The sequence below is a fragment of the Theropithecus gelada genome, chromosome 19, assembly GCF_003255815.1.
Source record: "Theropithecus gelada isolate Dixy chromosome 19, Tgel_1.0, whole genome shotgun sequence".
Taxonomy (NCBI): Eukaryota; Metazoa; Chordata; class Mammalia; order Primates; family Cercopithecidae; genus Theropithecus; species Theropithecus gelada.
In genome coordinates this window covers 40,224,409-40,240,868 of record NC_037687.1, presented here as the reverse complement: position 1 = coordinate 40,240,868, position 16,460 = coordinate 40,224,409, and the positions used below count along the sequence as shown (strand labels likewise).

Here is a 16,460-nt window from a genome sequence, read left to right as displayed (position 1 = left end):
TGCCACCACGCCCAGCTAATTTTTTTGTATGTTTAGTAGAGACGGGGTTTCACCACGTTGGCCAGGCTGGTCTCGATTTCCTGACCTTATGATCCATCCACCTCAGCATCCCAAAGTGCTGGGATTACAGACGTGAGCCACCGCGCCCGGCACCCAGCTAATTTTAAAAACATTTTGTAGAGACAGGATCTCACCATGTTGACCAGGCTGGTCTCAAACTCCTGGGCTCAAGTGATCCTCCTGCTTTGGCCTCCCAGAGTGCTGGGATTACAGGCATGAACCACCATACCCAGCCCCATGGACCACTGTTCTTTGAAAGAACAAGTTCATTAACCCTGAGGGTAGCCCCAGGAGTTAGGATATGAAGTTAGCCAATTACTGGTGACTCCCTCTGCCAAAATGACTATGTGAAAGCCAGCATGCATGGAGGAAGACAGGAAAATAAGGAAAACAAATCTCTCACAATTGTCATAATGCAGGCTCAGTTACAAACCCAGAAGGCAGGATGCAGTCAATGACTTGGTGACATGGGGGTACAAAAGACCACCCCCTAACCTCAAAGAGCCACTCTGAGGTGCAGTTTACCCTCCAGGGCTTCTCCCTGGAATTAGATTAAGCTACATCCAGCTGAGACCACATTCCAGCTCAACTCCCTTTGCTGTATTTCAGTTTTCTCACTTCTCTATTTCTAGAAGCTCTCTTTCAATAAATGACTTGAACAAGAATCCCTGTCTCAGGCTGTGCTTCCAGATTCTAATCTGTGACACCATCTCTCCAAGGGAGAACATTTATCTTGTGGGTCTCAGTCCAGAAGGAAAACTTGTTATTCCGGGCCACCTCTGTTGCAAATCCCTTCAGTCTCTCACCCAGGGCATTGCTTTTGAATTTCAATGCTAAATCAGATGTTGTATCTTTCTTCAATATTCCGTATAGGAAGATTCACAGGGAAGAAACTCATACAGATCATTTGATAACACTGTCAAGCAAAAGTTGTAGAAGGCCAGTGTTTTGGACTGAGCTCCTATACTAGACCCAACAGACCAGACCAAACCAAAATAGAGTCACTCATGCTAAATGCCACATTATCCAACTGAAACTTTAAGATGGCAGAAATATCCCCAGATCAGTTTTTCCTGACAATAGGAGATCCCACTTTACCTGAGTCAGTGTAAGAAGGAAGTCGCCTATGCTTTAACCCTTATTTAAAAAGTAACCAGAAGTAATCTGACGTGAACCAATCAGCTTTTTTCCCTATTTTTCTGTTTCCTTTTTCCCACCTTACAAAATTCACTGTTTTGCCACTGGCCAGTGGGAGCTCTCACTGTATTTCATAGAATGAAGGATGTGCCATTCATGAATTATGAATAAAAGCCAATTAGATCTTTAGCTAAATGTGCCGTAATTTTGTCTTTCAACGTGATTTGCCTTAAATTGATACTCCTCATACTTATTTCCATCCACATACAACGTCTTATCATATCTTATCCTAAAGTATCTTATCCTAAAGTATAATGAATACCGCAGACTGGACAATTTATAATGAAAAGAAACTTACTCCTTACAGTTATGGAGGCTGGGAAGTACAAGGTCAAGGGGCTTATATATGGGGAGGGCCTTCTTACTGCATCAGCCCATGGTAGAAGGCAGAAGGAACAGAAGGAAGGAGAGAGAGAAAGAGACAGAGAGAGAGAGAGAGAGAGAGAGAGAGAGAGAGAGACTCGCTGTTATAACAAACTCACTCCCGAGATCCTGAGATAATGACATTAATCCAGTCAAGCCTGCAGAGCTCTTATGACCTAATCACCTTTGATTAGACCCCGTCTCCCTACACTGTTGCATTAGGGATTAACTTTTCAACATATGAACTTTGGAGAACATCTTCAAAGCATAACAAGAAGGGAAAACTAGTTCATTTTTTAAATACATGTTGATGCACGTAGCATACATCTGGACACCAGGCAACATTTTTCTAAGGCGCTTCCTACTCATCAATTCTTCTCTACCCCACCCATGACAAACATATTGCCACTTTCTATAAGTGGCATTAATAGGAGTGTGAATTATGAGTGTAGAGGTAACTGGCAATTCTAAATGGAAAGACCATGACACACATCAATAAGGACAAGACAGAACAATAACTTGGCTTAAGAGGATGCCATGACTTTATAAACCTGTAGTAATTTAAGGCACATGAGATATACAAGTCTTAAGCTCAGAAGAGAGGCTGATAACAATTACACCACTACAGTTAAAGACCGCAAACTTTAGCCGGGTGCGGGGGCTCACACCTGTAATCCCAGCAATTTGGGAGGCCAAGGCGGGCAGATCATGAGGTCAGGAGTTCGAGACCATCCTGGCCAATATGGTGAAACCCTGTCTCTACTAAAAATACAAAAATTAACTTGGCGTGGTGAAGGGCGCCTGTAGTCCCAGCTACTGGTTAGGCTGAGGCAGAGGAATCACTTGAACCCAGGAGGTGGAGATTGCAGTGAGCGGAGATAACACCACTGCACTCCAGCTTAGGCAGCAGAGCAAGACTCTGTCTCAAAAAACAAACAAACAAACTTTGGCGTCAGGCTGGCTGGATTCAAAGCCTGATTTTGCCACTTGCTAGCCCATGAATAGTAACAAGAAGATGCTTAAATTATCTGTGCTTTAAAATTTTCATCTGTAAACTAGAGATAATATTAGGACTTGCATGACAGGGTTTCTGTGAAGATCAAAAGAAATAATATATGAAAAGAACCTTAGCCTTAGAACTGTGCCTTACACAAAGTAAACACCCAGTAAATATTAACTTTTATTATAGAAGAGGGTGTGTTAGCTCCTCAACTAGATAAAATAATCATAGAATGATGGTTTCAGAGTTTTGAGGCCATTGAATGCAATTAGATTTTACAAATCTAATCAGTACAAGTAGATTTATGAAAAGAAATCTGGAATGCCTGCTAAATTTTTATTGAAGACAGTCATTGTGTCTGCATATTTAATGATGCATAATATATGCAAAATACATGCATATTTAATGCTCAAAAGATATCTGCTTCTAGAGTGGATTAACGTTTCAGACAGTGAGACGTGGCGTCTATTGTTTTAATCTAAACAGGGATTAAGTTGATTAGATTCAGAGTTTGGTTGATTCAAGTGCTGACTGGTACACCTATTCCTACAGGGCACAGTCCTTTCAGAGCTCCAACTAAAAGTTTAACACGGAAGCTAAGCTATGAGGATGCAAAAGGATAAAGATGATACAATGGGCTTTGGCGACCTGGGGGAAAAGGCAGGAGGAGGGTGAGGGATAAAAGACTATACATTGGGTACAGTGTACACTGCTCCAGTGACGGGTGCACCAAAATCTCAGAAATCACCACTAAAGAACTTATTCATGTAAGCAAAAACCACCTGTTGCCCAAAAAACTTTTGAAATAAATTTTTAGAAATAAATAAATAGACCAGGCACAGTGGCTCACACTTGTAATCCCAGCACTTTGGGAGGTTGAGGTGGGTGGATCACCTGAGGTCAGGAGTTGGCTACCAGCCTGGCCAACATGGTGAAACCCCGTTTCTACTAAAAATACAAAAAACTAGCCGGGCATCGTGGCAGACACCTGTAATCCCAGCTACTTGGGGGACTGAGGCAGGAGAATCTCTTGAACCTGGGAGGTGGAGGTTGCACTGAGCCAAGATCAGGCCACTTCACTCCAGTCTGGGTGAAAGAGCGAAACTCCACCTCAAAAAAATTTTTTTAATTAATTAAATAAATACACACATACATAGACTTTGAATAATCGTCATCCAAAAATAAAATAAAACAAAATAAAAAGGATTTCCCTTTGAGGGAGCTGTCTATGAAAGGAAATTTCTTAATATAAGTGATCACAAAAAGAGAAAGCACCCTCTTATTTCATATGTTATTTTTTCTATTTGTTAAATATTATATTTTCGTGCTACTCTCCTAAACTATAAACCTACCAGCTCTAACTTAGTATTCTTCTCCAAGACAAAGGGTATCATTTGTAAGGAATGACAAGATCTATAGGGAATGCTAAAATGATAAATTTAATACATCAGTGTGACTTAGGTAAAGTAAAATCTTCCAGAGTCTCCAACTTTGCGTGTTATTTTCTGGTAGCTCCTGAAAGCAATCTGAGAAGAATAAAACAGAAAAGACAAAGAATTGTTTAAAAACAAAACCTCAAAGTAATAATAATAAATAAAAGCCTAACATTCCCTCCCACTTGGCAGGCACCAACCTACCATTTCTGTACACTCAGCTCCCCAAGACTGATAGAAGTTCTACTCTGCCATCACTTAAAAGTTAGCATCTAATTTACAGTACTGTTTAAATTTCCTCATTTGTCCAAAAGCATGTCCTTTATAGCTGTTTTAAAATCCATCATCCAATCAGATTTCATACATTTCATTGCTATGCTTCTTTAGTCTCTTTTGTCACCATGCTTATAGACTCAGGGTGAGGCAGGAGGCTTGCTTGAGCCCAGGAGGTGAAAGCTGCAGTGAGCTGATATGGTGCCACTGCACTCCAGCATGGGCAACAGAGTGAGACCCTGTCTCAAAAAAAAAAAAAAATCACTCTGTATTCTATAAATATAGTATGTACAATTATTCCATGTCAATTAGAAATAAAAGAGAAAAAAAGAGTCTTTACTGTATGATTCATGTATATGAAGTTCAGAAGCAGATATTACTGATCTGCGATGACATAGTCAGGCAAGTTAGTACCATTGCATAGGCAGAGATGGAAAGAAGCTTGTGGGATGCTGGAAATATTCTGTTTCTGGATCTGGATGCCGGCTACATGGGGATGGAAAATCGCTGACATTACACTAACCACTCGTGAACTTTTCTGCATGTACATGAAACTTAGAATAAGAAAACGGAATTGCGGTTCACACGCTAGGCATGCCCGGAGCAGGCTAGTGGACAGCATCCTGTACCACCGTGTCCCATCTAAAGTGATAATATAATTCACAAATGTAGAAACATGTTCCTAATACTTCAGTGCATGCCAAAATAGGCAAACACTTGATTTACATTCAAAATCTCGCAGTAGCAAGGTCAACTACAGCCGCTTTCCCCCAGGGAGAGTCCAATATTTTATTCATGTCTCCTAAACTCTTATAATGAGCAACGACCATGGGCCAGGTCCTGTGCAGGGCTCTGAGGATCACAGGGTAAGACCCACATCCTCCTTCATGGAGACCAACATTCCCAGAAAACCCACGCAAATAAACATAGTAAAGTATGGTGACGTTCAGGGAGCTCTGCAGCACCACACAGAAGTTCTGACCTGGCCTGGGGGGGATCAGAGAAGCCTTTGATGAGAAAGTGGCAAATGAGGCCCCTGAAGGTAAGGGGAGGGTGTGCTCAAAGCGGGGAGGGTGTGCTCAAAGCAGATACAACAGCAAGAGAAGATCTTGAGAAACTGTAACTGCAAACTATTTTCAGCCTCATGCCTCAGTGGAACCTGCCTGTCAGGTGGGCACCTGGAATCTCATGCAACTTTCTCAAGGTGAGGCTATTTTTTTCTTTCATTTCTCAAGTAGCTTGTGGTAAGAAAAGTGAACTGAGGCTGGGTGCAGTGGCTCATTCCTGTAGTCCCAGCTGCTTGGGATGCTGAGGCAAGAGGATCGCTTGAGCCTGGGAGGCTGAGATTGCACCACTGCACTCCAGCCTGGATGGTAGAGAGAGACCCCATCTCAAAAAAAAAAAAAAAAAAAAAAGAGAGAAAAGAAAAGTGAACTGAGTGTTCTGGGTCTCCCAAGGGCCCTTGAATGGCCTTGTCCTTCACTTGGAATAAAATTCAAACTTCTTCGCCTTGCTCTGACCTTGGTTGGCCTTTCCAGTTTGAGCTTTTCCCGATATTCCTCTCCCACAATACACTTCAGCTACAGTGGCCTCTTATCTGCATTTGATGTTCCCTTTGCTTAGAACACTCTTCCCTCTCCTTCGATGAAAATGATACTTCCTCAGAGACGTCTTATCTTACCTTAAAATTACTGCACATCCTGTGAATCAGTGCTGTTGGTGGCATTCATAACACCAGTAGTATCATAATCAGAACTGTGTATTGGCTTGTTTCCTGTTTTATTTCCTGCATCCCTCCCTAGAATGCCAGCACTTGGGAAGGCGGCGGTGAGTTCTATTTTTGTAAACCCCAATTTACTACTCACTGGAACAAATCTTAACAGAGCGGGCATTCGAATAATTAAGTGAACAAATGAAGAAGTGTCAGGGGTGTTTTAACGTTAAGCTCTGCAAAATTCCCTGCTATTGGGGAGGTCATACCCTTTGAATATATCACCCTCTTTCCTCCTCATTAGTGCCACAGGGCAACCCCAGGGACTGATTCTAAAATTTATACGGAAAATTAGAGGCCCACTTTATCTTTTCCAATAGGATTTGGGAGTTTCTACCCTTGACCTTGTTAGACGTTTTCCTGAATTTTATTCCCGTAAAAGACAGATGGGGCCAGGTGAAATGGCTCACTTCTGTAATCCCAACACTTTGGCAGGCCAAGGCTGGATGATCTCTTGAGCCCAGAAGTTGAAGGCTGCAGTGAGCTATGATGGCACTGCTGCACTCTAGTCTGGGCAACAGTGAGGCTCTAAAACAAAACATAAAAAGACAGATGGGTCCTTCAATCATTTGGCCTTCAGGCTACCCACAATGTTCCCAGAGCCAGAGTTCTTTCGCTTGTCCAAGTCTTCTCCAAACCAACCTGGTGGGGGTGTGGAGGTTGAGGGAGAGGACAGAATTAGGGGTTAGTATAAGACAGGCCAAGACCAGAGTCCCATCTCTACTTCAGAAAGCTTGGGTCCACATTGAATGTGCGGAGGCCACATCTCATGAACAGAGACTAGATCTGTCTCATCCACCAAATTCCACTCACCCCACAAATAAGACCCATCATGGAGAAGAACGTTACAGGGAGGAATAAATAAATGAGTTAATAGGGTGCCTGAAAGGTGGAGAAAATGAGTAACAGAGGGACAGAGAGGGATGCTCAGAGGAAAGAGGGAAGCATGATTCCTTTTAAAATGCAATTTGTGTTTTAAGTTTCCTTGCTGAAAACTAGTTATGGGCTCGCAACTACCCCCAAATTCATGCTCAAAAGAAGATGTAAGATCCTCTATGGTTTAGGCTCTGCCAAGTTCTTCGCCATCATCCCTTGCTGTCGCGACTGGAAGAGGTTGGACTGAGACCGGCAGGTGAAGGGCTTAACCTTCCATCATCCCAAACTCCTAGCAGGATGCCTCCTGCTGTGCTCCAAGCCGCCCACACACAGGGCACTTCCTTCACCTTCTGAATTTGAGTCATCTTACCAACTTATTTTTCTCTCAGTGCCTTGTTTATTTACTCATTGATCCCAAGTGACATTTTTGAACATTTTATCCATTTTCTGTTCACTCCACTTTCCTTTATTTTCTTCCACTCTCTGGGGTCAGGGATCAGTCTTGAATCACAATTTTATTCCCAGTGCCCTACACAGCATCAGGCATAGAATAGGTTCTCAATAAACAGATATTGAATGGATTACTGGAGGGCGTGGTATTAGGGTAGGACAGGGTGGGGACATGATTACATTAAAATGTTGCTTAAATAAGCGGGTCTTTTAGCCCAGCAGTCACATAGAGTCAGCTCGGGAGCTCTACGGCACACAGCTGATCAAGCCCGCTCATTTCTAGAGGACACCATGCTGGGTAAGCTGGGCAAAGGTAAGAGGCTGGGGTTTGAATGATTGGGTTGCAGACAAATCAAGTGAGAGGTGTGGGACCTTGTGGTGGCTTCTGGGCTTTGTCAACCCTAGGTAGAAACCACTGGGTTTAGAAACCACTGGGTAAATTTCAAAACCACTGGGTTATACCAACAAGGATTGTTTGAAAAACAATTTGCAATGGGACTCTAGTAACTTGGGAGTTTGTTTCTCCACATCTCTTTTTTAAAGAGATGGGGTCTTCGTATGTTGCCCAGGCTGGCCTAGAGCTCCTAGGCTCTAGTGACCCTCCCACCTCACCCTCAGGAGTAGCTGAGACTTATAAGTGTGTGCCACCACGGCCAGCTAATTTTTAGATTTTTTGCAGAGACAGGATCTCACTCTGTTGCCTAAGCTCATCTTAAACTCCCATCCTTTTTAATGCCTGCTACTCTCATACTTTTTAAATGTCAGTCCATTGATGGGTATAAAATAGTACATGATCTTTAATTACCTGTTCTTTGTTAATCAGTGTGATTGAATCTGTTCACTCTATTTTAAAGGCCATTCTGTTTTTCCCTTATGCCAGTTTTTGTATTTATATCATTTCCCAGTTTTGTTGTTTGTTTGTTTGGTTGGTTGGTTTTTTTTTTTTTTTTTGAGACGGAGTCTCACTCTGTCGCCCAGGCTGGAGTGCAGTGGCCGGATCTCAGCTCACTGCAAGCTCCACCTCCCGGGTTTACGCCATTCTCCTGCCTCAGCCTCCCGAGTAGCTGGGACTATAGGCGCCCGCCACCTCGCCCGGCTAGTTTTTCTGTATTTTTAGTAGAGACAGGGTTTCACCGTGTTAGCCAGGATGGTCTCGATCTCCTGACCTCGTGATCCGCCCGTCTCGGCCTCCCAAAGTGCTGGGATTACAGGCGTGAGCCACCGCACCCGGCCTATTTCCCAGTTTTTAGCATGTTTTTTTCTCAAGGTTTAGCAGAATATTTTTGTTGTCTTCTAGACACTAATAATTTATCTCTTATATGTGTTGCAAATATATTCTCCCAGCCTGGTTTGTGTTTTTCAATTCACTTATGAGTACTAGTGTACCAATATTCTAAAAGTTGTCTTTGTGATATTTATCAACATTTTCCTTTTATAATTGTACTTGTAAAGCATAGTTTAGAAGTGTATTATTGGCTGGGCGCAGTGGCTCACACCTGTAATTCCAATACTTTCGGATACCAAGGCGGACAGATCACTTGAGGCCAGGAGTTGGAGACCACCCTGGACAACATGGCAAAACCCTGTCTCTACTAAAAATACAAAAATTAGCCGGGCATAGTGGAACGCGCCTGTGGTCCAAGCTACTTGGGAGGCTGAGACACAAGAATTGCTTGAACCTAGGAGGTTGCAGTGATCTGAGATTGCACCACTGCACTCCAGCCTGGGCAACAGAGCAAGATTCTGTCTCAAAAAAAAAAAAAAAAAAAAAAAAAAAGTGTATTTCTTGGCTGGGGACATAAATGTAATTTTACTTCTATTTTAACTTCTTAAAATTATTTGATTCTAATAGAAAAATTATGCATCAACAAGTTCACTTATTAAAACTTGTACCTGGTTCTTCTAATACATTTTCCTATTGTTTAATACCAAACTCACAAAAATACTAGTCAATTTTACATATTGACCTCTTAGCTTGGTAGATGATTTTAAACTCAAAGCCACATCCTTCCTTGATTTTACCTCCTATAACTTATCAATGTGCAGTGTTGCTTTTCTAAAGACCAATAGAATTCTAACTACCATCCTTTGAATGGAAATTCTACTTCCCTTTAGAAGCTTCTGGAACTTTCTATATATTCCTGGTATTCTGAAGTTTTTGCAACAATTATCCATTTGTTCATTTATTGTGCTCATCGTGGAATAGCTTCAGTCTGGAACCCCTGTGCCTCATCTCTCAAATCTTGAATTTTTAAAATAAATATTTTCATGATACTCTGAAACTTTTAGTCACATAAATATTGCTAGTGTTGGACATCCCTGAGCAGAGATCTTATTATTTTCCGATTTTTTCACTCTTTTTGTTCACTTTTATATATTTTTTCTACTTCCTGGAACAGCTTTGTCTTCCAACTCTTCTACTATTGTCTAAGGGTTTCTTTTTAGCTATTGATTTCAAAGAACATTTGTCTTATCAGAGTTTCCTTTCTTTTCAAGACTATCTTGATGTATAGGTGCAATATCTTTTATTTATCTGAGAATATTAATTTTAACATTTACAGATTTTATATTTATTTATTTATTTATTTATTTATTTATTTTTTTTTTTTTTTGAGGCAGTATTTCACTCTGTCTCCCAGGCTGGAGTGCAGTGGTGTGATCTCAGCTCACTGCAACCTCCACCTCCCAGGTTCAAGTGATTCTCCTGCCTCAGCTTCCAAAGTAGCTGGGATTACAGGTGCCTGCCACCATGCCTGGCTAATTTTTTTTTGTATTTTTAATAGAGAGGGGGTTTCACCCTGTTGGCCAGGCTGGTTTTGAACTCCTGATCTCAAGTGATCCACCCTTCTTGGCCTCCCAAAGTGCTAGGATTACAGGCATGAGCCAATGTGCCCAGCCTTATTTCTTTTCTTAAGAAAAAAATGTGTTTGCTTGCTGCTTTCCTCCTCTTCCCCCTCTTTTCTTTTTCTCTTCCACCTTCCCTTTCTTTTTTCTCTCTTTGTCTCTGTATCTCCCTCTCTCTCTTTCTTGCTGTCCCCCTTCTGTTTGAGGATTTTTCTTCAATGTCCTGTAAATTTTTGTTCTCCCTTTGTGTCTAAACAAATGCTGAGACGCTAAGAGAAACCCGTGTGCTTGATCACTTGTCTTCACTGTGCGATGACTGGGCAGCATGTTGGCTTTTTTTTTTCCCCCATGTATTTGTATGAGGAATAAGAGCATCCTGAAAATAGAATCTTTCATATAAAATAGATGACCATGAGAATCAGGTTTTACTAGATGATGAGGTCTTATTTACATTCTAAACCACAGTAAAAACTCCCATTCTGCACTAATACAGTTTGTATATTTGTCCCTTCCAAATCTCATGTTGAAATGTGCACCCCAGTGTTGGAGGTGGGCCCAGTGGGAGGGGTTTGGATCATGGGGGCAGATCCCTCTGAATGGCTTAGTGCCATCCTCATGGTAATGAGTGAGTTCTCTGTCTCTGAGTTCACACAAGAGCTGGTTGTTTAAAAGAGTCTAGGATCTTCCCCTGCTCTCTCTTACTCCCGCTCTCACCATGTGACACCTTGGCTCCCCTTCACCTTCTGTCATGAGTGGAAGCTTCCTAAGGCCCTCACCAGGAGCAGATGCCAGCACTATGCTTGGTGTATGGCCTGCAGAGCTGTGAGCCAATTAATTCCTCTTTTCTAATTTACCCAGTTTTAGGTATTCCTTTATAAATGCAAAATGGACTAACACATGCACCAAGCCTGTAATTAACAGACTTACTTCTTTGGTTACTCACGTCTTCCCTAAAGGAGTGAACTTTCTGGGACCGTGTTACTGTTAAAGATACAGAGGCAAACAGTATAAGTGTAGTGATGCTGCCAAAGTCACAGAGCTAGTAAATGAGAATCGACATTCATTCTCAGGTCACTAAGCTTGATATCTGCTTCCTACTGACCCCATTAATAAATGGTCAAACCAATAGCTTCAGGGTCTCACAGGCCAACCAACACAGTCAGAAGTGCCACTGAGTCTATGACCCGTTAGGATAATAGAGCCTCAAATACTCTATGAATCTTATAAACTCATATAAACCTGGTGTCAACATCATGCCACTATTCTATTCTATCTCAATAAGGACTCAACCAAATCTCATCTTGAATTGTAGCTCCCATAATTCCCATGCGTTGTGGGAGGGACCCGTTGCGGGAGATAACTGAATCATGGGGCGGTTTCCCCCATATTGTGCTCATGGTAATGAATAAGTCTCATAAGATCTGATGGTTTTATAAGAGGTTTCTCCTTTTGCTTAGCTCTCATTCCCTCCCCTGCCTGCCACCATGTAAGATGTGGCTTTGCTCCTCCATGCCTTTCACCATGATTGTGAGGCCTCCCCAGCCATGTGGAGCTGTGAGTCCATTAAACTTCTTTCCTTTATAAATTACTCAGTTTCAGGTATGTCTTTATTAGCAGCATGAGAAACAGAAAGATGCCCCCAAGTTGCCAGGAAAACAAATTGGTGCCCAACGTCATGGAGAAGTTGATGTTCCTTCTCCAGGGGCTGTAAGATGAGGCCACAGAAATAAGCTTATCCCAATTGTGGCTTAAAAATGTGTCCTGCTCAGTGGAAGTTGGCGCTGGTTTTCTAGGAATGCAGATGCGGAACCCTCCCAGCAAGAGGGTGAGAAGTGGGTCTCGTGAGTCAAATGTGTAGCCGAAGCTCTTGATTCCCAGGTCAAGCTCAGGAAAGAAGCTTACCTTTGGACTATATATATTTGCATTCTAATAAAACATTTTTATATTTTTTTGTATTTGCATAGGTTATTGGGGAACCAGTGGTGTTTGGTTACATGAGTAAGTTCTTTAGTGGTGATTTGTGAGATTTTGGTGCACCCATCACCCAAGCAGTATATACAGCACTATATTTGTAGTCTTTTATCCCTCACCCCCTTCTCACCCTTTCCCTTGAGTCCCCAAAGTCCACTGTGTCATTCTTATGCCTTTGCATCCTCATAGCTTAAATCCCACTTATGAGTGAGAACATACGATGATTGGTTTTCCATTCCTGAGTTGCTTCACTTAGAATAATGGTCTCCAATCCCATACAGGTTGTTACAAATATCATTAATTCATTTTTATGGCTGAGTAGCATTCCATCATATAATTTATATATAATATATTATAATATTCATATTATTATAATTATATAATTATAATTATAAACAATATAATTTATATACATTATATGTAAATTATATATATACACACACACACACCACAGTTTATCCACTCATTGGTTGATGGACATTTGGGTTGGTTCCACATTTTTACAATTGCGAATTGTGCTGCTATAAACACACATGTGCAAGTATCTTTTTCGTAAAATGACTTCTTTTCCTCTGGGTAGATACCCAGTAGTGGGATTGCTGGATCAAATGGTAGTTCTACTTATAGTTCTGGAAGGAATCTTTGCACTGTTTTCCATAGTGGTTGTACTAGTTTACATTCGCACCAGTGGTGAAGTGTTCCCTGTTCACCACATCCACGCCAACATCTATTTTTTTTTTTTTTTTTTATGGCCATTCTTGTGATTGTGATTTGCATTTCCTTAATCATTTGTGATGTTGAGCATTTTTTCCATATGTTTGTTGGCCATTTGTATATCTTTTAAGAATTATCTATTAATGTCCTCAGCCCACTTTTTGATGGAATTGTTTGGTTTTTTCTTGCTAATTTGTTTGAGTTCGTTGCAGATTCTGGATATTAGTCCTTTGTCAAATGTATAGATTGTGAAGATTTTCTTCTAGTCTGTGGGTTGTCTGTCTACTCTGCTGACTGTTCATTTTGCTAAGCAAAACTCTTTAGCTTAATTAAGTCCTAGCTATCTATCTTCGTTTTTATTGCATTTGCTTCTGGGTTCTTGGTCATTGTGTTGCTATCTCATTTCTTAGGTCTAGTACATATAAAGATGTCCATTGTCTCCTAAAGTTTTGATTATTTTTTATTTATGCTCTCTATTTCACTGAAGATTTCTACCCTAATTTCTTGTATCATTTTTTTTTTTTTAATTTCCTTAAATTGGGCTTCACTTTTCTCTGGTGCCTCCTTGATTCGCTTAATAACTGACCTTCTGAATTCTTTTTCAGAAATGTCAGGGATTTCTTCTTGGTTTGGATCCATTGCTGGTGAACTAATGTGATTTTTGGGGATGTTAAAGAACCTTGTTTAGTCATATTACCAGATTTGGTTCTCTGGTTCCTTCTCATTTGTGTAGGCTCTGTCAGAGGGAAGGTCTAGGGCTCAAGGCTGTTGTTTAGATTTTTTTGTCCCAAAGGTATTCCCTTGATGTAGTATTCTCCCTCTTTTTCTCTGAATTTTTTTTAATGAAAGCCTTTTGTCTGTTCCCTCTGCAGAAAGGCCAAGGCGAGAGCGTAGGCAACGCACAAGATTTCTCTCCAAACAACTCACAGCATTGAGAGAAGTGCTTGCAAAGACCATGCACCCAAGTTTGGTTACCATGGGGAAACTGGCTTCAACACTACAACTTGATCTATCCGTAGTCAAGGTCTGTTCCCAAGTGTGTCTGTAGGTAGCACACCTAACCCAGAGCTTCACACACACTTTTGATCACCATTATAACAATTCCTATTTATTGGCAATTGCTATGTGTAAGGACAAATGTTAAGCACTTTATATTTTTATTGTCATGAGCACCCACTTTATTGAGGAACACTAAAGCTCACATAGAAGAGCTGTCTTCCAAGCATTATAAACACAAGAGTTGGAATTTGAACCCAGACCTTTCCAACTCCAGACCCACCATGCTACCCAGGACTCTTTGAAGCTGGATCTCAGATACTCCCATTTGGGTCTGTTCTTGCGTATTCAGGGTGGGTTCTGAGGATGATCACAGTCATCCAGATATCTGTCACTAAGTTCCCACAAAGTGTTCAGGGGAGAACACCTGGATGAACACTGAAGACAACCCAAGCTAAACTCTCACCCCATACTCTGACTTTAAAATACTTTCTCTGGGCACCAGGCATGGTGGCTCACACTTGTAATCCCAGCAATTTGGGAGGTGGAGGCAGGAGGATTGCTTGAGCCCAGTTCAAGACCAGCCTGGGCAACATAGTAAGACCATGTCTCTACAAAAAAAATAAAAATTAAAAATTAACCAGGCCTGGAGGCACATGGCTATAGTCCCAGCTACTTGGGAGACTGAGATAGGAGGATTGTTTAAGCCCAGGAGTTCAAGGCTGCAGTGAGCTATGATTGCACCACTGCACTCCAGGCTGGGTGACAGAGTAGTACCTTGTCTCAAAGAAAAAAAAAAATACACCACTAATACAAACACCCTTCTATTTAATACATCATGATCTAAGTCATATTCCACCCATTGTTAGTACAATCCTACCCCCACTTTTCCCTTGAAACCCAGGACAGCAGAGGATAGAAAGAGCTTCCCTTGTTCCAATAAATGTGAGACTAACTCTCACTCCAAAAAACTAAATTCCTGAGGAACATGAGGATGCCCCTTTATACTCAACCTCCATTATTAACCTTCCCACTCCTCCCTCCCCAGATTTGGTTCAAGAACCAGCGTGCCAAATGGAAGAGGCAGCAGCGGCAGCGAATGCAGCCATGGCCATCACTAGGACCATCAAACCAGACCCTTTCAGTGAAGGAGGAGGAGACTCCCTCAGCTATAACTACTGCAAACATTCGTCCAGTAAGTCCCAGAATCTCTGATGCAAATGACCATGATCTCCATGAGCCTTCTGATATCAAGAATCCTGGAGGAGCCAGCGCCTCTGTGAGGGATTCATCCTGGGACTCTCGGGCACATGGCATTGAACAGATATGTCTGGGGGCTTCAAATCCTCCTTGGGCCTCCACTATCTGTGAAATAGATGAATTTGTAAAGATCTACGACTTGCCAGGGGAAGATGACACCAGCAGCCTATATCAATATCTTTTTCCAGTATGCCTTGAGTATGACCAGCTCCAATCTTCAGCGTAACTTCTTACACATAGCTTCTAGGGGAGGTCTGTGATCTGATCCACTGAAACATATTTCCAAACATCTTTAATGGGTTGAGCCCAGTCTAAGTAGATCCAGGGCTGGGAATTTATCTTTTTCTGTTAAAAAACAAAAAAACCAAAAAAAACCAAAAAAACAAAAACAAAAAACAATAAAGGAACTCCCCTACCTTTCATCACTGCCTGCATTTTCTGAACTCCATTTGAGTGCCTTCTCACCCAAATTTCAGCATTAAAAAGCGTCATCAGAGAAGGGACGCCAGGAACACAGTGACGTAGGAGGTTCCTGACTCTGATGCACTGAATAAACATCTATGCCTGGATCATTTGTCTCTGGAAGAAAGTCAGAAGTGAGTTGAGAGACTCTTACACACCAGGCAACTAAGAAAATGTCTTATCAGGCCAGGCGCGGGGGCTCACGCTTGTAATCCCAGCCTTTTGGGAGGCCAAGGTGGGCAGATCACGAGGTCAGGAGCTCAAGACCATCCCGGCTAACACGGTGAAACCCCATCTCTACTTAAAATACAAAAAACTAGCTGGGTGTGGTGGCAGGTGCCTGTAGTCCCAGCTACTCAGGAGGCTGAGGCAAGAGAATTGCTTGAACCCAGGAGGCAGAGGTTGCATGAGCCAAGATTGCACCACTGCACTCCAACCTGGGTGACGTGACAGAGCAAGACTCCATCTCAGAAAAAAAAAAAAAAGAAAAAAGAAAAAAATGTCTTATCAAACAGGCAGGAAAAGCTGAAGCACTCGGAAATACTAAACCCACTCTGGGCACTGAGCCATACAATCAGGAAGGAATCCCCAGTTCCCAGCTTCTCCCCCACGAGAAAAGGGGTGAACCACACATATAGCACCCTAACTGTTGATGGTTAAGTTCCTAACGAGCCTGCATCAGGGAGTTGACTAGGTAGGTAAACTACAGACTTCCAAGAGCCTGAACAGAAGCTAGGTGCCACCCAAGCCTTCAGCCCAGCTCAGACCAGCAATAAATCCAGGTCTCTCC

At 41.9% G+C, this 16,460-nt stretch overlaps 1 protein-coding gene across 2 annotated transcripts; it reads left to right on the top strand.

Annotated features, from left to right (window-relative positions):
- Positions 1-5,454: 5,454 nt before the first annotated feature.
- On the top strand, positions 5,455-15,465 carry LEUTX (leucine twenty homeobox). Of its 2 annotated transcripts, none has more exons than XM_025369104.1 (3): positions 5,455-5,530; positions 13,825-13,976; positions 14,997-15,434. In XM_025369104.1, the coding sequence occupies exons 1-3, from the start codon at positions 5,515-5,517 to the stop codon at positions 15,432-15,434; spliced, it is 606 nt and encodes a 201-aa protein (XP_025224889.1). In that variant the 5' UTR covers positions 5,455-5,514. The 2 variants fall into 2 exon arrangements, with proteins under 2 accessions (XP_025224889.1, XP_025224890.1); XM_025369105.1 differs by lacking the exon at positions 5,455-5,530 and adding an exon at positions 7,683-7,721 and having other exon boundaries at positions 14,997-15,465.
- The last annotated feature ends 995 nt before the right edge of the window (positions 15,466-16,460 follow it).